Source organism: Hyalella azteca, unplaced genomic scaffold (assembly GCF_000764305.2).
Source record: "Hyalella azteca isolate HAZT.00-mixed unplaced genomic scaffold, Hazt_2.0.2 contig4078, whole genome shotgun sequence".
In the NCBI taxonomy this organism is placed as follows: domain Eukaryota; kingdom Metazoa; phylum Arthropoda; class Malacostraca; order Amphipoda; family Hyalellidae; genus Hyalella; species Hyalella azteca.
In genome coordinates, this window is record NW_025934304.1 from 190940 (window position 1) to 213525 (window position 22586).

The window sequence follows — 22586 nt, forward strand, 5'->3', positions numbered from 1 at the left end:
ATCAATCATCGAAAAGTAGCGAAATGAGAAATAAATTATACACAACATTTCATGAAATGATATCAAACAAATGTTCAGGTAATGGTAGAGAAGGGCTCTGTACCTACCATCTGGTATAGCGTATATCATAGTTACGTTACCCAGAGACTGAAATATACGGTATTACGTACCTCAGAGTTACGTTACAAAGAGACTAAAATCTGTCTCTTATACACATCTAGATGTGTATAAGAGACAGGGCCAGACGACGGCCTCGAGGACAGTGAGGCTCTATAGGCCCGGGAGCCGACGAGCGGCGGCTATGGTTGGCTGAGGCCAGACGTCGGCGTCAGGGACAGCGAGGCTCTATAGGCCCGGGACCCGACGAGCGGCGGCTATGGTTGGATGAGGCCAGACGTCGGCGTCGAGGACAGCGAGGCCCGTTTGGCCCGCCGACCGAAGGGCGGCGAGTGTGGGCGATGGAGCGCGGGCTCGGAGAAACTCCGACGCAGAGGCTGTCGACAGAAAAAGTTCAACACATCGATTCTTGATGACGTCAGTCGGTTCAACTCATATCATGCGGGCTGCTTTTGTCTTAACTTGATTTTACAGAATGTTATCATAAATAAATTATAATAGATGTATCTGTCAGCTACTGTCCTACTGATTTCTTTTAGATACTCCAATGGCCAATAGCTATTTCAAGATATTTGTCACTTGGTTGGAAATTATTGGACCCCTTTTCACAACTATACAATGTTCATTAAGCATGTCAACTATCTTCTGTCACCTCATGTCAATTATTTTTCAGCTAAAAACTATAATAAATATAACCGGCTAACAATACATTACAACGCACACCCATCAGTTTCATTTTGAGCGGAAGAAAAATCTTGATCACTAAAGTGCAATGAATTTATTACACATGAGTTTTACGCCAAATACCCGTATATCGAATAAATTTTAAAGTGAATAGAACAAACAAAGATAACAACGGGAATAAACTGAGAGTAAAGCAGCAGAGATATAAATAGTCGAAATAAAAACAAGTAATGTCGTACCTTCAGAACAGCATCTTCTTGTGCACGTCTTGAGTTTCGGATCTGAAGATTCAACAAATCAAAGGTCGTGTGCATGGATACCGTGTGTGCGGGGTAGGGAAAAAACAGCATAAATAAAAAAAAATAAATTACACAAAAGAAACAAGAAGGGGAAATATTTGAAACTACTAATATCTTCAATGAAATGGAGCCAACTATTTCAAAATGTATTAAAATAAACAAAAACACGAAACGTCAATAAACATGAAACATCACACACATAATTACGCCGGTGATAGCTATCAGACGTAACGCGTCTGATAGCTATCTCCTGACCTTATCAAACCACTCAGCACCTGACCTTATCAAACACCGCTGTTAAGGTATCAGACGTTGCAACGCTCAGCACCTGACCTTATCAAACACCGCTGTTAAGGTATCAGACGTAACACACAGCACCGGACCTTATCAAACACCGCTGTTAAGGTATCAGACGTAACGCTCAGCACCTGACCTTATCAAACACCGCTGTTAAGGTATCAGACGTAACGCTCAGCACCTGACCTTATCAAACTCGGTGGCGCTGGGGGAAAAAGTTGCGCTTTTCTTCAGGCCGGCGTCGGCGCGGGAGGCGTCGCGGGTGCGTAGGCCCAATGTACGCAGGATTTGCTCCAGCTTGTTCGCGTAATCCATGTGGCCTGCACAAGTTCACTGGCCGTAACATCAGATATAGTTGAGAGTTCGTAACTACGTTAGCCAATCACTGAAAACTTTTCATGCTAAACCCACCAATCAAAATGAGAAATCGACATTTACGTGTACTAACGTCGATACGTTTGCATCCTAATAATGCGATTTAGGTCTCAAGTAACATTACGGAGAATGGCTACATGCGTTACAATAACATTTCATGTATATATATAGCCTGTACAGCGTACAGTGCACATGGGTCAGGTTTCGACTAAGAAGAGGTATAATCTGAGTAATGAAATATCGAATAATATGAGGTTACGACTCACATAATACATCAAATACTTTGAGGCATAGAATAGAGACATAGAGAAAGAATCATCAAATAACATCATATTATATGAAACGTAGATCATCACATATGAGGCACAAAATGAAACGAAACAACGAACAAAGTAAGGTATGAATTATTATTCGATGCCTCGTTATAAATGTCATCAAGTTACCGTAGCAGCAACTAACATTTCATATTAATTAACAAGGCACTATATCACATTGCGATTGAGTATAGTAAAATATGGTACCGAAATTCAAGACAATTCAGAGGAAGTCGTCTCAGGACGAAAATATGAAAACATTTTTCGCCACGACGAATGCAGTCTTCATCGGCACTTTTTTCCTAATAACAAAATTGCCACTGGCCAGTGCTGGAATGTATAGTGACCTGCTCACTAAGCAGGATAAAATGAAGCAGCTTCAACACCTCAGAGAAAATAGATGAGCTATGGTAAAGGAGGCGCTCGTATCAAGCGATAACTGTCGGCCACCCACACGAGAAAGTGAGAAAAATCCTGCCTACATAACCACTTCAACTAACAACTCAACCCCACAAGTTAACCTCACATCTTAGCCCATAACTTAGCCCTCTAACTTCATATCTTAACCCTACAACTTAGCCCTCCAACTCAACCTCATATCTTAACCCCACAACTCAGCCCCACAACTTAGCTCCAAGATTTCGACCCGCGGTCAGATGCTAGGGGCACTACGGTCTGGCGCTCGGCAACAATGCCGTGGTAAAACAAAACTTGTGACACAAAAAACATTCCGACGTAGTATAATACCTATATAAAAATCTGACCTGAGACAATATCTGAAAGGTCAAAATTAAACATGCGTCTGTCGATCCACTTGACAGGTTCCAGGCCGGCAATGTGGAGTTCGGCAGAAGAGGTGCGATACAAAAAGTGCAGCAGCCAGTCTTTCTGGCAGTAGCCGTTGATGATACGGCCAGACACAACGGTACCTGCGGTTTCAAGACGAACAATTTTACCAATTCAATGAAGTGCCGTCTATCAATTTAGTATAATTTGCATAAATAGCTTCAAGGGAAAACGGACGTAATGGTGTCTTTGATGCCGAATAAAAACCTTAATTGATTAATTATTCGGTCAAAATGTATATTATAATATTCAATGTTATAATAGGATATAATGGTATAGCATAAGTATTCTAATCAATACGTCGACTGAAAAGAGATTAGAACCTTAGTAGTTTATCAAACAAATATTGAAGTAACGTAACAACTTATCTATTACAGTACTACCATCCGCTTGTTAATAGTAAATAAAAACCAAGTTTTTCATTATTCCGCCCATTTATTGGAAAATTTAGGTTTTATTCTCTTCAGCTGTAAATTTCGTCGTTCTAAAGATTATTCCTGCATTATCGAAGTTTCCGCTAGTTTCCGCGCATCATCACTTGCCGCTAGTAATAGCGGCTAATATTATATATGCGTAAAGGCGCCTTTAGAGGGTTAATAAACGCAGGAAAACTGTATGCAAGGAGCCATAACAAAATTAAGAGAAAGGAGCCATACCAAAAGAAGACGAATGCGAAGACCAAGGCATGGGAATAAACCCTAACTTTTACAATTCATTTCATTGACAATTAGCCTGCTTCTGCCCTGTCTGACAGCCACACAAATTCTTTACAAACATGATCAGCCTAAGCTATTGATCCTTTCCTATACAGAAGCCATGTTTTAATACTTCAACATAGTAAAGTTACCAAAAGGCTTCCAGTTCGTAGGACAAGCAGTGACCGGCGCGCCCAGCAGGATGACGTCCTGGACGATTCCAGCGCTGTTCTTGCGCTGTGCCAACTCCTGACGGAGGAACCGGACCAGTGAGAGAAGTTCTTATACGATTATATTTTAATGAATATAACAAGTGTTCATTGCCATGAAGTGTACATTGCCATAGAGTGTTCACTGCCATGGAGTGTTCATTGCCATAGAGTGTTCACTGCCATAGAGTGTTCACTGCCATAGAGTGTTCACTGCCATGAAGTGTTCACTGCCATGGAGTGTACACTGTCATGAAGTCTTCACTGCCATAGAGTGTTCACTGCCATGGAGTGTACACTGCCATAGAGTGTTCACTGCCATAGAGTGTTCACTGCCATGAAGTGTTCACTGTCATGAAGTGTTCACTACACATCTAGATGTGTATAAGAGACAGGAGTTACGTTACACAGAGACTAAAATATATTACGCATCTCAAAGTTACGTTGCACAGAGACTAAAATATATTACGTACCTCAGAGTTACGTTACAAAGAGACTAAAATATATTACGTATCTCAGAGTTACGTTACACAGAGACTAAAATATATTACGCATCTCAGAGTTACGTTACACAGAGACTAAAATATATTACGCATCTCAGAGTTACGTTGCACAGAGACTAAAATATATTACGTATCTCATAGTTACGTTACAAAGAGACTAAATTATATTACTTATCTCTGTGTTACGTTACCCAGAGACTAGGAACAAGAACGTCAGAAAGAGATTACAGGGCATTCATTATCATGGCTCGAGGTTAATATGGTTTTATGGTTAGTAAAGTTGCATTGTAGGAACTTTTTCGGATGAAACGTATTTTTGTTATCACCTAGATGCTATGTGACTAATGAGATCACGAGCTATACAACTAACACTGAATGACAAGGTTTCACGTTGCCTCAAATTTTGATCATCCAACGAAAGCACGTGGAGAATTTGCAACAAATTTTTTGGTTCGGCAAATTACGAATAGTTCCTGAGAAATTCTAGGTCAAAATTTCGCGGGCTGACATATTCTATTAACATTCAATGCCGTCCCAGCCTCGAAAATATGACCACAAGCAAAGCTTGGTTAGTCCAATAATGTTCGATTACGCAACTAGCACCATCTGAACATTTCTAAATATAGTATTTGAGAGCAAATATTTTATTGTATTCAACAAATTTTTTCAATATAAATCTATAGTATCTCAAAAGATATTTAAATAAAATTTACTAACCAGGAGGCACCTACGTTAACGAAGGCTCTTTTGATACATCAAGCATTGACATAAAAAAATGATGGTTTGGCAATGTTTGTCAAGAACAACAGACTTGAAAAATATAACTCAGTACTCACTGCAGTGAGTGACTGAGAGCGCATTTTCTCGTCGACGAAAACTTGAGTTCACGGACGGACGGACAGACAGACAGACAGACGGACAGACAGACAGACGGACATGGCGAGCACAATAGTGTATTTTTCCATTAATGAGAAAATGCGCTAAAAAGATAATGCGGCGATAACCATGTCACAGTAACCGATGGTGATGAATACTGTGCATGGTTCAACTATCTTCACACGTCGGCAGGACTAAGTCTTCAAGCACAGAATGGCCCATTGCCTTACACAACTTGAGAGTCTCTATAAGTAAAACTAACAAGGAGAAAACTTTAATAAATTAGAAACTATTGATGCTGCGTAATACTTCCAAAGTGCTGATGGAAGACACTTAATTTTATTTCGTTTGAGGTATTTTCTTCAGTCGGAAAGAACGTTGATCTCATATCTTCAAGTAATCTTATTCTAATCTGTGTACACATTTTTATTAGAATATTACTATTTAATGCTATTGGCAAATGTCCTTATTACTTAATGCATTAAACGTATATACTGCCCAGCTCTGAAGACCCGTAGTTTAGGTGTGATGAATGTAACGATACGTATTCAAAGATCGCCAAAATTGAGGCATTTTGATTACCTGCTAAAAAATTCGGACATTTCAACTAGAAGCTGGATAATACAATTAAAGATGTTTTCAAAATTACAGAGATAAGCTACAGTTGGCGAAATGCATTAAAATCTGCTCGAATTTCGCTGGTTATATTTTCACAAGGAATTATGTCCGAGAGCTAAATTTGACTTAATTGTACATTCAAACCAATAGTCTATATTTGCAAGCAGAAATATAGCACCTTGTACAATTATAACTACGATGAATAAAAGCATAAAACGGGTAAATAGGCGAGTAACTAACGCGTGTAGGATGCGAGAAAAAAATATAATGAGTAAATGGGTATTTAACAAGATTAGAATACGGGAAAATAAGACACTAGAAGGAAGTGGGTAATTAATAGGCTTGGAATTGGTAATTCCAAGCCTATTATTACCAAGGTAATTCCAAGCCCTTGGTAATTAAAAGGCTTAGAGAAGCGAATTGATTAGAAAATTTATTCTGGGAGAGTAAGGACTTCAGTAGGAAAATACGGAAGAAGAGGATAGTGTAAGAAAGAGGTATAGAAGGATCTTTGGAAGAAAGTTTTGCAGGGGAAAACAGAACTGAGTTGGACGGAGGGTAAACAGATGGATATTTTAGATGGTATATAAGAGGATATGTCAGATGGTATACAGGAGGATATGTCAGATGGTATACAAGAGGATATGTCAGATGGTATACAAGAGGATATGTCAGATAGTATACACCATAGGATATGTCAGATGGTTTACAAGAGGATATGTCAGATGGTATACAAGAGGATATGTCAGATGGTATACAAGAGGATATGTCAGATGGTATACAAGAGGATATGACAGATGGTATACAAGAGGATATGTCAGATAGTATACAAGAGGATATGACAGATGGTATACAAGAGGATATGTAAGATGGTATACAATAGGATATGCCAGATTTTATGCAATAGGATTCAAAAGATTATATAAAAGAGGATCAGCATGTTACATGCAGAGAGAACTGGAGGACGGTACGTAAAGGTGCCTGTACACGGGGACAGTACTCACGTAATTCAACTAATTAATTGCTAATGAATGTCAATTATGAAGCAGTGCAGTAATGAGGTTAGTCCAGGTACTGGCCGCCAGTTCATCCGCCGCTTGAACTGTCCACGCTACTAGCCTCGTGTATAGGTGCCTGTACACAGGGACAATACTGGCAGCCAGTTCATCCGCCGCTTGAACTGTCCACGCTACTAGCCTCGTGTATAGGGGTTCAGCCGCTTCAGAGGCATGCGCCGGCAAGTGCCCGAGACGCGGCCGAGTTGGACAACGATGTGATGTTTTCTTCGCTGGAGAAGTGGCTAGCAGCGCTGATGCAGCCATGGTGAGAGCATCTGTGCCGCTCTTGTGAAGTATCTTGGGTCAAGTGAATCATGGCTTGTTTGAACGATAATGGTTCTAATAAGAACCCAACAAAGTGGAATCCAGACGATATTCAATTCTTCTTTGAGATATTCCAAAAATATGAATTAATGTAGAATGTTTGCGCTGGTTACTCAAACAAAATGAAGAGAGAAACAAGTATTTTGAAACTGAAAGAAGACCTTATTAGTCAAGGTTTAGTTGTTCCCGACGTTGCATTTTTAAAGGCTAGAATAAAGAGTATAAAAACAACGTACAGACTCGAAATGTTGAAGGTGATCCTACTATCCATCTTCACACACCTCACGCGACGGCTTCTAACGACGCACTGGCGGGCGCGAACGAGAAGATATCGGCGCCTTATACGTACAGTCCTCGTGTTCAGGCTTACTTGCCGGATAGTTACCAAGCGGCCGGCATTTGCCAGATCTACTTGCCGCCTGCACTGTCCCCGTGTACAAGCACCTTAAGGGCAAAATAAGGGTTCCCATAAACTTGTTTATAATGGCATTTAAGAGCCCTTATTTTGGTCTTTCTCATCTCCAAGCGATTTATGCTCCCAAGATTGGTTTACCAGTCAAGTTTCATTCAAGTATCACATTGCATTGATTGCATGTCCTAACCATGAACGAAATTATAATGAAGTTTGGAAAAGTCCAAGCTTGTTAACGTACATAGCGGCCACCTCGAGACCGCTTGTGTGCTTCCTTTTCGGCGACTTGTATATTCTAAAGCGGCTTTTAGTTTCAGATTAAACTCAATACTACAAACACACGAGTTCTGGTCTCCATAGTAGAAGTATATGACATGGGGTCCACGAGACCCTATGTCACACACTTCTCATAACTTCTGCCCTCATGGCAACGCAAGTCGAACAAAATTAAAGAAGGTCAACAGAAATATGATGAGGTTGGCGGCTCCTGTTGGCTGAGGCCAGATGTCGGCGTCAGGGACAGTGAGGCCCTATAGGCCCGGGAGCCGACGAGCGGCGGCTATGGTTGGCTGAGGCCAGACGTCGGCGTCAGGGACAGTGAGGCCCTATAGGCCCGGGAGCCAAAGAGCGGCGGCTATGGTTGGCTGAGGTCAGACGTCGGCGGCGAGGACAGTGAGGCTCTACAGGCCGGGGACCCGACGAGCGGCGGCTATGGTTGGCTGAGGCCAGACGTCGGCGTCAGGGACAGTGAGGCCCTATAGGCCCGGGAGCCGACGAGCGGCGGCTATGGTTGGCTGAGGCCAGACGTCGGCGTCAGGGACAGCGAGGCTCTATAGGCCCGAGAGTCAAAGAGCGGCGGCTATGGTTGGCTGAGGCCAGACGTCGGCGTCAGGGACAGCGAGGCTCTATAGGCCCTGTCTCTTATACANTGCCATGGAGTGTTCACTGCCATGGAGTGTTCACTGCCATGGAGTGTTCACTGCCATGGAGTGTTCATTGCCATGGAGTGTTCACTGCCATGAAGTGTTCACTGCCATGGAGTGTTCACTGCCATGGAGTGTTCATTGCCATGGAGTGTTCACTGCCATGAAGTGTTCACTGCCATGGAGTGTTCACTGCCATGAAGTGTTCACTGCCAAGCCCAGCACCTGCAGGCAGCATCAAGCACAACATACACATAGCACTAATACAAGAAACAAAACTACAACACAGACATAAAACACCCAACATCCCTTCCTACTCCACAATGCGACAAGACAGAGCCCATGGAGCTGGCGGGGGTCTCATCACATACATACATGAGAGCGTCTCATACATATAAATGCAGACCAACACCTTGAACTTCAATCACTTAGAGTACAGACAGGCCACAACACCAACCTCACACTCATAAACACCTACATTCCCCCACACAACTCTCCAGGATTACCTGCTAACTACCAATTCTCACTACAGGCCCTGGATACACAAAACAACATCATCCTGGGCGGTGACTTCAACGCCAAGCACCCAGGATGGTACAACAACCAACGAGCAGATGACAGAGGAACAAACTTAGCCACACAACTTAACACACTCTATATCCTCAATGACACAGAGCAACACACTCACATCCCATACCAAGCAGACAGACAAGCCACCTCCCCAGACATAACATTCTGCTCTCCAAACCTAGCAAACACAACTACATGGAGTACAGTAACAGACACAAGTTCAGACCACCTACCCATCATCATTAAAACACAATCCAAAACAAACAACACACTACCACGCAAAACACACAACAACTTCAAACGCGCACACTGGGAGGAATTCAAACATGAGACAGAAGTAAAATTTGAACACCTGAACCTACTCCCAATCACAAACATTGACCACACTGTTGCCCAATTCAACAAAATCATCCAAGAGGCTGACAAGAAACACATACCAAAGGGCAACAGAAAACAACACAACCCTAACTTTACACCTGAGATAGCCAGCTTCATCCGTCAACGCAACAATCTCAGACAAACACCCACCCCTCACTCACTCACCAATGGAGTGTTGAGAAATCTCGAGAAATCCAGGAACTAAACGCAGAAATTCAGAACAAAATCACAGAGCAACAGCAACGGGCTTGGCTCGAGTTCTTGGATACACTGAACCACAAAACCAACATTACACATCTTTACAGAACAATACGCAGCTTACACAACTCGAACAGCAAACAAGAACACACCCACGCAGCAATCACCACCAATACAGACAACATCCCCACCAGACAAGCACAAGCAAACATCCTAATACAACACTACGCAAACATAAGTAGGTTACCCAAATACAAAGAAGACAGACGCATCATCAGACGCAAACAATAATTTCCACTAGACCCAACAGCTACCCTAGCCACTACAAACGACACCAATAGGTCATACAACGAATTAAAAACTCTTCCGCTGCTGGGCCCGACAACATTACAAACATACACCTTAAACACCTTGGCCCACACGGAATCACGACACTTACAAACATTGCCAACTTCTCTTACTCACATTCCAAAATACCATACATCTGGAAAATTGGCAAAATAATCACACTTCTCTAACCCAACAAACCACCCACTGAGGCCGCCTCATACAGACCAATCATACTCCTCTGTACACCAGCAAAAGTCGTAGTGCGCCTCATACTGAACACAGCCACTCCGCACATTACACTTTCTCCAACACAACACGGATTCAGACCTCACCACTCGACCACAACACTACTCACAAACCTCACTCAAAGCATAAACGATGGCATCAACTCCCGCAAACCCGCACACGCACACAGAACACTACCTACTGCTTACAATAGACATCAGTAAACCTTTGATGCCATCCCTCGCCTCCCTCTCACAAACAAAATTTACAACACCACACTACACAACAACAACAAACGCTGGCTTGCCAATTACCTATCAGGCAGACAAGCATAAGTACACTATACTCAGGCAAGTCATCACACACATCACTCATACCCAACGGAGTCCCACAGGGCTCCGTCCTATCACCCTCACTCTTCAACTTATACATGCACGACATACCCGAACCACCTCCAAACATCCACATTGCCTCGTAACGCAGACGACGTCACAATAACATCCACGCACCCATCCGCAGACATATGTACTCTACAAGCACAAACATATCTCAACACTTTATCACAATGGCTCACACTGAACAGACTCAAGGTTGCTCCTAGTAAATCCGCAAACACATTAATGACCAGCCAGACAAAGGAGCACCAATACAGACCAAATATCACATTAAACAACACCCCGATCCCGCACACACACGAAACAAAAATATTAGGGGTCACTTACAACACCTCCATGACATTCGGCCCTCACATTAACAACAGAGTGAACAACGCAAACATCAGACTCAACTCACTTCGGGCCCTAGGCGGTACAAAATTCGGCAAAAACAAAGAAACACTAGCATCAACATACAAACAGTTCATCAGAACAGTGCTGGCTTATGCCAGCCCCGCCTGGGCGCCCGCACTATCCAACACCAACATACAGAAACTACAAACACTACAAAATAAAGCACTCAGGATGATTACAGGCTGCACACAAAGCACCCCCATAGAACACCTTCACGCAGAAACAAAAATACTTCCCATAAAAGCACACCTCGACATGAGAGGAACACAGTTCATAGCCGCAGCCATAAACAACACAGAACACACATGCCACTAGCTACGCGACCACCCACCTACACGCAGACAAATAGCGCAAACCCCACACAGATACTACACTAACATACTAAACACAGTTCCCCCAACCCAAGGCAACACCAGCACAAAAAAAAAACACTTACACACAATTATGACACTTAGAACACTGGAGCTGGCCGGCAACAACAAAGTCCTTGGGCACCCACCACCTGACATAAGCAGCACAGAAACACAGCTCTCTAGACTGGAGAGAGTACACCTAGCCAGGCTGCGCTGCGGCCACCACCCCTCACTACAAACATACGCAAACAGAATAGGCCAAGCAGACACAGACATCTGCCCATCCTGCCAGAGAGCTCCCCACACAATCACTCACATTCTCCTGGAATGTCCGCTCTGGCAGGACCTCAGACAACACCACCACATAACCTCGACCCTACAGCTCTGGAGCGACCCACTGTCGGTGGCGTCGTACTTGCGCTAGGAAGGTCTCTTATAAAAATGAGACCGGGGAACCACAACAACAACACAACAACAACCTCCAGGCAGTAGTAGATGACCCTGGCGCCGAGCGAGAAGCCCACCAGAGTGACCGGCCGGCGTCCGTGTTCCCGCTGCAGCAGCACCGTCGCCAGCTGCCGCCCCACCTGCACAAATGCAGTAATATTGAAGAAAATAATATTAGTGAATAAATGTTTACGTTATAATAAATGAAAATGGTGATCAATAAATAGTAGAAATAATATAACTCAGTACTCACTGCAGTGAGTGAGAAAGCGTATTTTCTCGTCGACTAAAACGTGAAGTCACGGACGGACGGACGGACGGACGGACGGACGGACAGACGGACATGGCGAGCATAATAGTGCATTTTTTTCCATAAATGAGAAAATGCGCTAATAATACTAGTGAATAAATGTTTAAGTAATGATAAATGTAAATGGTAATCAATAAATAGTAGAACCGTCAGTAAAGTATAACATTACACGCGGCGGCAAAGAAGAATGACCTTCAGTGATAACAGTAGCACAAAGTAACTGTAGTTTTTGCAGGTAGATTTAATAATATGATATTGCATAAATATGTAACACAGACTGCTTAAAATATTAAGTTGTATTTGTATTCTGTTTATAACAGCATATTTTAACTGCGTTCATTTTATGGTAGCTATTCAAAGAGATACTTCATGGGCCAAGAAGTAGAGAGGTCTACGGGTTTAAAACGGTTTTTATTGCTTGGAGAGAATATATAATTACATTTAGCATCACATTTATACCGAAAGAACAGCCATAAATACACTCGTATGATATAACGTTTCGCGAGAATTATCGACATTTCATAACACTTTTTCTGGGAACACACGTGCGTCTTTCGCAAGCCATAATTGCAGGATGAACTAATGTGTGATGAGAGTGATGGACGAGTGTGATGACCAAGTAGTGTGATAAGCAATGAATGGGCTTCATAGACGCCACTGTAGCGTAGTCGGCAAGCAACACTGCGATCGGTCAACCATTGAATTGCAGATTCACTATATCATCAGTGTTATAAACGTTAAACGTGTTAATAAACGTTCTTAAGTGTTCTTAAGTGTCGCTTAGGAGAACATGTCCCGGCGTCGAAGGTGGTGCATCAGCGTGACCGTGGCAGGTACTCAAACAAACCTCGTGTGCCTGTAACCTGGGCCCATACTTTCAAAACTGGCTAAGTGAACGTAAGTACTCATGCTCTAATTTCTTGTCTATGATTGGTGGATTTGTTTGAAAGGCCGTCAATGATTGGCTGATGAACTTACGATCTCTTAACTTTTTTGAAAGTATAGGCCCTGGAGGCGCATAGTGACAAACCACAGATTTTTTAAAAATCCATTCATTTTAATCTTCCTCATCTACTCAAGATTTAAACTAATTTCTTATGTATGATAATGCTGGTATCTATTATACTTAACTGCTCTGCTTATAAGTTATAGAACTCATAAGAAAAAGGAACTAGTGGAAGAGACCAGAAAAAAGTCTCTGCTATGACAGTTTGACACTATGTCACTATGCTGTAGGGGATGCACAGCAGAGAATACGTGCCTGAGCGGAGCGCCGACAGCAAACTCCCCAAGGGTTGTCAATGATGGAAGCCAACGTGACAAGTGATGCCGGCCACACCACGGCACTGATGATGCCTGAAGTTAACTCATTAATTAGAGAATGGCTTCGTTCAGTACAAGAATCGTAATCCTTCAGCCTTTAATTTTATTTTCATCATGCATTTCATCCATTATAAAAGATTTTGTAGATAATTCTCAAAAGCTAGTAGACAGTCTGCACTTTAGAGACAATATTTCTTCAATCAAATTTGAACACATGCCAAATTCAGCATCTATCTCAATAGGCATTATATAGTTTCCATAGGTTCTTGTTAAAAAGGTTTACAAATCTAATCCATTAACAAATGGGGTCCAAATTCAGGACCACACAATATCCCACCGGCCAGCACGGTGTACTTGAGCGACTCCTGCACTGCCATGGAGAAGGCGAACTGCAGCAAATAGTCGAGCGTGTTGCCCAGCTCAGCCAGGTACTTGGACTCGTAGCGCAGCGCGTACTGTGCAAATTTATTGAACTAAATTATGTTCATCGTATTAACAAATAATAGAGAATTCTAGAGAATTATCAAATAACAGAGAATTCTAGAGAATTATCAAATAATAGAGATAATGAAAGATATAGCATTGTTCATATTTAAGTACAACAAACTTCTCATTTTCGAGAATCTGGACGAAAATTTAAGGCGAAAAATATCATCAGAAGCGAGCTTTTGAAGACAATGCGGACAAGCTCTGTTTGTTTTATAAGTTTCAGTCAGTAGCTGCCTGCAGGACAGCCGATTGCCTTACGTTCCCATAGACCAATTGTGAATCATTGGAACGCGTTGATTGATGGAAAAAGCAGAGCTCTGACAGTTCACGGCGAAACAAGTTCGTGAAAACAAGAACATTTCAAGGGATATAATACCGTAAGCAAAAAGGACTGGACGCCATTTAAGAACTTAACTAATTGGCAGCTGGGACGAATGCGGTATGATTTAGTAATTACTGTCGAAGGGATAACCCGGGTAGGTACTCACATTACTCTGGTACCTTAAATCATGCTGAATACTTGTAAATGCATATGTTTATTGCGAGGACGTGACTACTATAAATCATGACGGCACAAAATCTTAACCCAGACGTACGAATCTGAACAACGTAAAAGTTTTTGTCCACAAATCTTAAGTGCAAGAATAACAACGATAATTAACAATATACCCTATGTTAAATAAAGCTAATTAATTAATAAATAATTAATAAGCTAATTAATTAATAAAGTTAATTAATTATACACTATGTTAAATAAATCTATGTTAGCTTAAATTAAAAATTAATAGCACCTGCTCGCGGGAATGATGGAGCGTGGCCCAGGGCTCGGTGAAGGTTGGCATGTCCTTGCTAGCTAATATGTTGGCTTAAATTAAAGATTGAAGACTAATTGCACCTGCTCGCGGGAATGGTGAAGCGTGGCCCAGGGCTCGGTGAAGGTTGGCATGTCCTTGCTAGCTAACATGTTTGGCTTATCTAAATTAAAGATTAATTGCACCTGCTCGCGGGAATGGTGAAGAGTGGCCCAGGGCTCAGTGAAGGTTGGCATGTCCTTGCTCAGCCAGCCTGACACGGCGATGGTGACGTGCAGCGAAGTGCCCACCGTCAGCTCCTCGAACTCAAACTCCTCGACTTCGCCGACCCTCTTCTTCATCTTGAAACCTGTGCGCAGGAATATGATCTATCGGATCTCCTTTGTTTGTACTTGAATGTCAAATTAAAGAGCATGATATTAGCTACTACTGATAATATTAAATTTTAAGGATCTTCTTTGTTTGTACTTGAGTGTTTGAGTGTCTAATTAAAGAACGTGATTTTAGTTACTGATGGGAAATAATAAATTCTATATAAAAAACTCAATCTCCTATAAGTGCTTAAAACCCATGCATGAAATCGCATGAAAAATGAGATAACTCGCAGGAATACAATACAATACACGAATCAATAGACCATTACAGTCATCTACACTCATTGAAATGAATGGTATTTTTTCAAAGTTGCGACGCACTTTTTTATTGAGGCACAAAAGTTTATATAAATACCACACATGTTTCGTGTATTAGCTGCTTCACACGACCACTCCTGACACAGCTTTGTTACTTGGTTATTCCAAGTAATTTAAAAAAAAAAACAAGATTAGCAACATTACAAACAAACCCAGAAACAAAAAAAAACCGCAACCACACAGACAAGAAAAGAATTATCACAGACTAGTACAAAAACACATATTAGAACAGTAAAAATAGATATATACTGTAAAAGTAATATCACAGACTGCGAAAAATATGATCAGCAACATTACAAACAAAGCCAGAAATAAGAAAAAACAAAACACCGCAACCACACTGACAAGAAAGGAATCATCACAGACTATTACAAAAACACATAGTAGAACAGTGAAAATAGATACTGTAATAGTCAGAGGTGGGCAGTAGCGTGCTACATGTAGCGCCCGATACTAGCAGTCGCCAGTCGCTACAATTTCAGTAGCGATAGCGGCGCTATATTTAAGGCACTGTAGCGGTAGCGGTAGGTCCCGCTACATTTAGAGCATGTAGCGGTAGCGCCCGCTACATTTCATAGTAGCGCTGCCCAGCTCTGATAATAGTAATATATCATAGACTGAGACGACAACGTGTACGGAGGTGACGCGGTTCTCACCTGTCAGGCCCGCCCCCGCCGCCCCGAAGAGAGACCCCACGACGGCCACCCCCGCGGTCGAGGAGAACGCGGTGATGGTGCCTGTAATACCCGTACGTCATGACGCAACAAACACAGATTATAAGAAAATAAACTTGTAACCACAAAAGTTTTCACTGTAACCAGAAGTTAATAAAACACAAGTTAAAATACAACGTCGTATCGGTATCTTTATACTACTGATAGTTTGTCCATTATCAAAGAAGAATTATATACAAATGTGGGCGAATTTATCTCTCAGTTACGATTTATCGAGTACCGGTAACTAAGAAGTGAAGAATTATGTACAAATATGGGTGAATTTATCTCCAAGTTACAAAGATTTATTTATCGAGTACCGGTAACTAAAGAAGTTACTTCCGCTAATAACCCCAAGACTAAAAAGACTCCCGCTAATAATTCCGACTTTTGGCTCATTGTGAGTCAAAAGTCATTCCAATAATAATTCCGACTCTTGACTCAAGGCAAGTCTGAGTCAATAGTCATTCCACGGTAAGTCAGACCTGCCCCCAGGAGGCTTCCAAGCCCGGCGCCTATAAATGGCGCGGCAAGCCCCCCCGTGAGCCCCAGCACGGCCCCCCCGCCGAGGGTGGCGAGACCGATCATCGTGTAGCGTCGGTACTTGGCGTGCCGCTGCGCTGTCTGCTGCCGCGCTGCCTCCTCTCTGTGGGGCAGGAGGTGGTGGGGGTGTTAGGTGTTAGGGTGATGGTAGTGTTGGGCTGATAGAGGGAGGCTTAGTGGGCCCTGCGGATACGGGGGGGGGAAGTTAATGGGAACCGCCAGCAGTAGAGAGTTGGGTGTAGAGTTGGTTGGAACTGCCTAAAAATTGGGTATGAGAAGAGACTACCTGTACGTGGGGGTACTGAGAGTTACTGGGTACTGATCGCAGATGGGGTATCAGTGAGTATTGCATGCACGTGAAAGGTGTCTACGTGTACTGCGCGGGAGAGAAGCAAAACTTAAGACGAGGGTTGGAAGAGAAAGACACCGCTACTGACGGAGATGTAGGAAGGGCTTCTTCTGTGAGGTACTCATGCACGCTCTCCTCCAGCATCTCCATGACGTCAAGAGGCACGCGCATCTGAACAGACACGTGACCGATGAGCACACGCGTGCGCGCATCGTAGCTCCCTGTGGGGAAGAAACACGTCAGTCACAAGCGACGTTGCATCTGTGAGAGACACGCGTCAGTCACAAGCGACGTTGCATCTGTGAGAGACACGCGTCAGTCACAAGCGACGTAGCATCTGTGAGACACGCGTCAGTCATAAGCGACGTTGCATCTGTGAGAGACACGCGTCAGTCACAAGCGACGTAGCACCTGTGAGAGACACGCGTCAGTCACAAGCGACGTAGCATCTGTGAGAGACACGCGTCAGTCACAAGCGACGTAGCATCTGTGAGAGACACGCGTCAGTCACAAGCGATGTAGCATCTGTGAGAGACACGCGTCAGTCACAAGCGACGCAGCATCTGTGAGAGACATACATCAGTCACATGTACGCGTAGTTTATGTAGTGTGTACAAATTATTACGTTCCTCATTTAAGAAAACGGCAACGTACGAAATGTGAATGACATCAGTATGAGATTACTACGGCTGCGTGCGTAATGGTATATAAAAAAACACAAAATTTAATACTGGATTTTTTAATCATTAAAAAATGTGTTGATAAATATTCTTCGTCATCGAACACACCACTCACCCAGCAATATTCCTGCGTGGCATGGAAGAGACAAACAAATTACAAAGATGCGAGGAATAATCGTGAGAGCGCGAGAGAATGTCAGCAGAAGGTCTAACATTATATATAATTATATATAACATATACGTATAATAATTATTTGGCTTGCTAACATGTATAATGATGTATAATTTATAATAATAATGTGGCTTGCTAACATTATATAATTCGCAGCTAAGAGTGGCAAAAAGAACCTCCCTACGCGTTTACGTCAAACGTCTCATTCTCCAGCAGGTAAATTATCAAGTAATTAATGTGTTTTCAGAACAGAAATGAATGCAGTTCTTTTGTTGCGTGACCTTTTTGACTAGCTATTCGAATAACTAGTTAAAAAACTTTCTCTAGAACAGTAAAAAGACCTATAGTTACTTTTATCATGCATGTCATTGCACGGAATACTTAACTTGTAATCACTTATCAATTGCTTCCACTAAGAAAGATAATGGAAAGTGTTTCATCGTATTTTTTCTTGTATTGGTGAATTTTCGCCATTTTTCGTTTATTTCTTTTTCATCACACATATCGTATAAATAAAATACCTACGCGCCTAATATTGTCCTATACAAACGTACAAATAAAAATGTTCACTAATTGACTGAAGGAGCATTAAGTACAAATTAAGAAATTAGCCACCGCCGAAGACCCAAAAAATTGAGAACCCACCGCTCTGCACCGCCAGGATGACGAGGTCCTGCACCAGGGGCACGGCCGAGCGCTGCAGCACAGGCTCCTCCTTCAGCAGCTCGCGGTAGCCTACCTCGCTGCCTGTGCCGCAGCCCCCCGACAACGTCACCTCCATCACGTCGGCGACCTGAGGGCGACGTGACATTTGAGTTCCAACGTGTGAGGACGAAGAGTGTGTGCCAAGTGTTGCAGCAGGCACAACTCACTGTCCTGGGAAGGGCCAGGTGCTACAGCAGGCACAACTCACCGTCTTGGGAAGGGCCAGGTGCTGCGGCAGGCACAACTCACATGGGAAGGGCCAGGTGCTGCAGCAGGCACAACTCACCGTCTTGGGAAGGGCCAGGTGCTGCAGCAGGCACAACTCACCTTCTTGGGAAGGGCCAGGTGCAGCAGCAGGCACAACTCACTGTCTTGGGAAGGGCCAGGTGCAGCAGCAGGCACAACTCACTGTCTTGGGAAGGGCCAGGTGCTGCAGCATGTGCTGCAGGGAGTGCTCAGCGAACTCTGTGTCTGATTGTGTGTCGGTGAAGAGCTGCTGCAGGGCGGTGGTCACCAGCCCGCAGTAGGCAAAGCGCCCCGCGTCGCTCAGAAGGTCCGCCAGACGCCGCGTCGGCCCACCACCTGCAAGGAGAGGTCCTCAGTGAGGGGCCCTGAACGTCCAGTGGGCTGTGCATGCATTGCATGGGCCCAGTCTGCTTTGTAGGCACTGCATTGCCCAAATAACGTCCAGTGTGCTGTGCACGCAATGCAGCAGAGGTTGCGGCGATTGGTACTATAGCAGAGGGATGAGGGATGAGGAAGGGAGAGTGGCGTGTTGGTCGAAGGGAGTGCTGATTGCAGCAGGGGGCGTGGTGGGTGCGGCAGGGGACGTGGTGGGTGCGGCAGGGGGCGTGGTGGGTGCGGCAGGGGACGTGGTGGGTGCGGCAGGGGGCGTGGTGGGTGTGACAGAGGGAGTGGGCAGGTAGAATTCGTCCTCTTTAAAGGCGCCCTGACCTCCCAGCCTGCGGGCCTGTGGGCTTCTGTCACCTTCACTCTCACGCTATTGAATTCACATTCACGATGTTTCCATCACTTGCACGCTATCGCTTTCACTTCCATGCTATCGGCCTCACATTCGCTGTTGCCTCACTTCTGTGTTCCCTTCATCATGGTTTCCTTCATCAGAAAACCATTAATATTTCAATACACTTACAGCTTCAATTGTATATACAACACGACCATCGATAGTTTCGAGCAAGCGCACAATAAATTCAGCGTTGGATTTATCGTCGTGATAATCATCAATACAAGCTTATCCCAACACACATCGATCGGCTGGCGCAGCGGCTGTCGCGGTAACAAATCTGCGACGCAACTTCTTCCTAAAACTTGCAGATAAAATGGCAGGCGAATCCTAGTGATTGATAGTAGTGCGATGATTGGGAGATTTGCGATGACCGGGATATCTGTGATGATCAAGAGGTTTTAGATGATTGCGAGATTAGCGATTTACGGTCTCGGCGAGTTCGAGAAATGGTTGCAGTGCACACCCTTACGATGAGATTGCCGTTCCGTAGCAGTGATATTGCGGTTCGCGAAATGATTGCAGTGCACACCCTTGCGATGATATTGCCGTTCCGTAGCAGTGATATTGCGGTTCGCGAAATGATTGCAGTGCACACCCTTGCGATGATATTGCCGTTCCGTAGCAGTGATATTACACGGCAGAAGCACCCCAAGCCCACGGCAGGAGCACCACAAGCCCACGGCTGGAGCACCACAAGCCCACGGCAGGAGCACCACAAGCCCACGGCAAGAGCACCACAAGCCCATCGCAGGCAATGAATGTGTTATGGCCCCGTTAATTATTAGAAGGTGCGATATAAAAAACATGATTTAGTCATAGATTCAATGCAATATTCTGAACCACAGGCATTTCAATCGGACGATAGTATTTTGGTTGCGTAGTTTAATTAGATTACACGAGGCTTTAAGGATAGAAAAAATTCCAATTAATTGTTGTAAACATGAATGTTATTTAATTTTAAAAACAATTTTTTAGCTGTATTGGTTCAAGTGATATTTTATTAAATGGCTAGCAGTGAGTTTGAAGAATAACTGGTGGTTAGGTTAAAGAATACTTGTGGTTAGTTTGATGAATGCTCTTGATTAGCTCGAAGATAGCTCGATGTTGATTGATGAATGCTTGCGATTAGCATGAGTACTTGAGCTGTTGCTTGAAGCGAGCTTTTGATGAGCTTGAAGAATGCTCGTGATTAGCGTCAAAATTAGCTATTCGTTTGAAGAGCATGTAACAACTTTTGCGTTGATCTCTTGCAGTGATCGCTTACGACGATCTCTTGCAGTGATCGCTTACGACGATCTCTTGCGGTGATCGCTTACGACGATCTCTTGCATGATATTGCCGTTCCGTAGCAGTGATATTGCGGTTCGCGAAATGATTGCAGTGCACACCCTTGCGATGATATTGCCGTTCCGTAGCAGTGATATTACGGTGCCGTTAGGGTGAAACTTTTGTGCCCGTGCAATGAGATTGCGATGATCTTGCGGTGAGCTTCCAAAAAAATGCAGCGTGCTTACGGCTGCAAGATCTTAACATTTTACACTTCCGTCTGGTCATTTTAACACTTATTAATCTACTCTCTTTACTCCACGTTTGTTTGATGGTGAATGAAAGCTTACATACAATGTTCCACTCTATTTTTCACTTTTGTAACAGGCTAAGTGTTGGGGCACCGCAATCTAACCGCAAAGATCGAATTAACCGCTTGGGCTTGCGGTGCAGCACAATAAGCCCACGGCAAAAGCACCACAAGCCAACGGCGGGAGCACCACAGGCCCACGGCAAGAGCACCACAAGACCACGGCAGGAGCACCCCAAGCCCACGGCAGGAGCACCACAACCCACGGCAGGAGCACCACAAGCCCACGGCAGGAGCACCACAAGCCCACGGCAGGAGCACCACAGGCCCACGGCGGGAGCACCACAAGCCCACGGCAGAAGCACACGGTGATCGCTTACGACGATCTCTTGCGGTGATCGCTTACGACGATCTCTTGCAGTGATCGCTTACGACGATCTCTTGCCTCCAGTAGTAAGATGGCGATAAGCTTTCGGTTTTCACTGGGTTCAGCGTGTAGTGGTCGCTAGTGATTAGGTTGCGGTAAGCTTACGACCTTGCTATAGTCTGTCAATAAATTTCAAGACCTTCAACCTTCTTTTACTTAGTTAAGCCTGTAAGAGACGAAATGATTATAAAGCACAATTTTAGCTTCATATGTGAACCACAATAATTAATTCATTAAGATAAATCCCGGCTAAAATGACAAGAAGTAAAAAAATTACCCAGTTTAGTAGAGTTGGCGTTGTGATCACCCATGTCCACTTCACCATGGTTGCCAAGAGCTTGCGTGTCGTCATCAGTGCTCCGTGAACGTGCCGAGCATGAGGGGTTCGTTAACGAGGTCTCCTTTGTAGCCATCGCTGATCTCTCTGCTTCTAAATTATGATTATTCTAAGTTATTATCATCTCTGCCACTGATTATGACACTCCATGCGGACCAACGCCAGTTTTCGCCATGACAAAATGAATAAGTCCCTATATGTAAACTATGTGATGTGTAAAATTTGATCGGAACAAATATTTTAATTTTGTCAGATATAAGAATTGCTGGAACAAAAACCAATCAACACGAAGCTAATGGGTGACACAGAATCGAAGCCGCTCGTAGATTAACACTTCGTATATAGTAAGTTTTAATCGGTAAATCAGAATAAGTAAAAAAAACATCCGAATAAATTTCATTGCACCTATATATAAATTAGGACGGTCCTGGTTAGGTTGAAAACATAGCGCTAAAAAAGTTATAACATAGCCAGCATTCAACGACGTAAAAAGGTTAATCGAAAATTCAACCTAGATGAATCTTAAATGTATGCGGCAAATCTGAGATTTTTCGTTTAATTTACAGTAAAATTGTGTAGTAAGTGTAGTCAA

The 22586-nt window shown here is 43.5% G+C and overlaps 1 protein-coding gene across 1 annotated transcript; it reads right to left on the bottom strand.

Moving 5' to 3' along the window:
* Positions 1–249: 249 nt before the first annotated feature.
* On the bottom strand, positions 250–22244 carry LOC108673371 (transmembrane and coiled-coil domain-containing protein 4). Its single transcript, XM_018161186.2, has 15 exons — positions 21935–22244; positions 19037–19209; positions 18568–18715; positions 17159–17291; positions 16664–16824; positions 16122–16202; positions 14959–15122; positions 13810–13927; positions 13411–13505; positions 11872–11979; positions 3780–3876; positions 2851–3015; positions 1584–1717; positions 1041–1082; positions 250–494 (listed from the first exon to the last, which is right to left on the bottom strand). The coding sequence occupies exons 1-15, from the start codon at positions 22068–22070 to the stop codon at positions 375–377; spliced, it is 1875 nt and encodes a 624-aa protein (XP_018016675.1). The 5' UTR covers positions 22071–22244; the 3' UTR covers positions 250–374.
* Between the last annotated feature and the right edge of the window lie 342 nt (positions 22245–22586).

Excerpts from the sequence above, each read along its gene's own strand:
- LOC108673371 (XM_018161186.2), bottom strand. The coding sequence starts at position 22,070 with ATGGCTACAAAGGAGACCTCGTTAACGAACCCCTCATGCTCGGCACGT. Across the intron at positions 19,210-21,934 it reads CGCCAACTCTACTAAACTGG|GTGGTGGGCCGACGCGGCGT; the intron begins GTAATTTTTTTA and ends CTCTCCTTGCAG. Across the intron at positions 13,506-13,809 it reads CAAGTACACCGTGCTGGCCG|GCATCATCAGTGCCGTGGTG; the intron begins GTGGGATATTGT and ends AGTTAACTTCAG.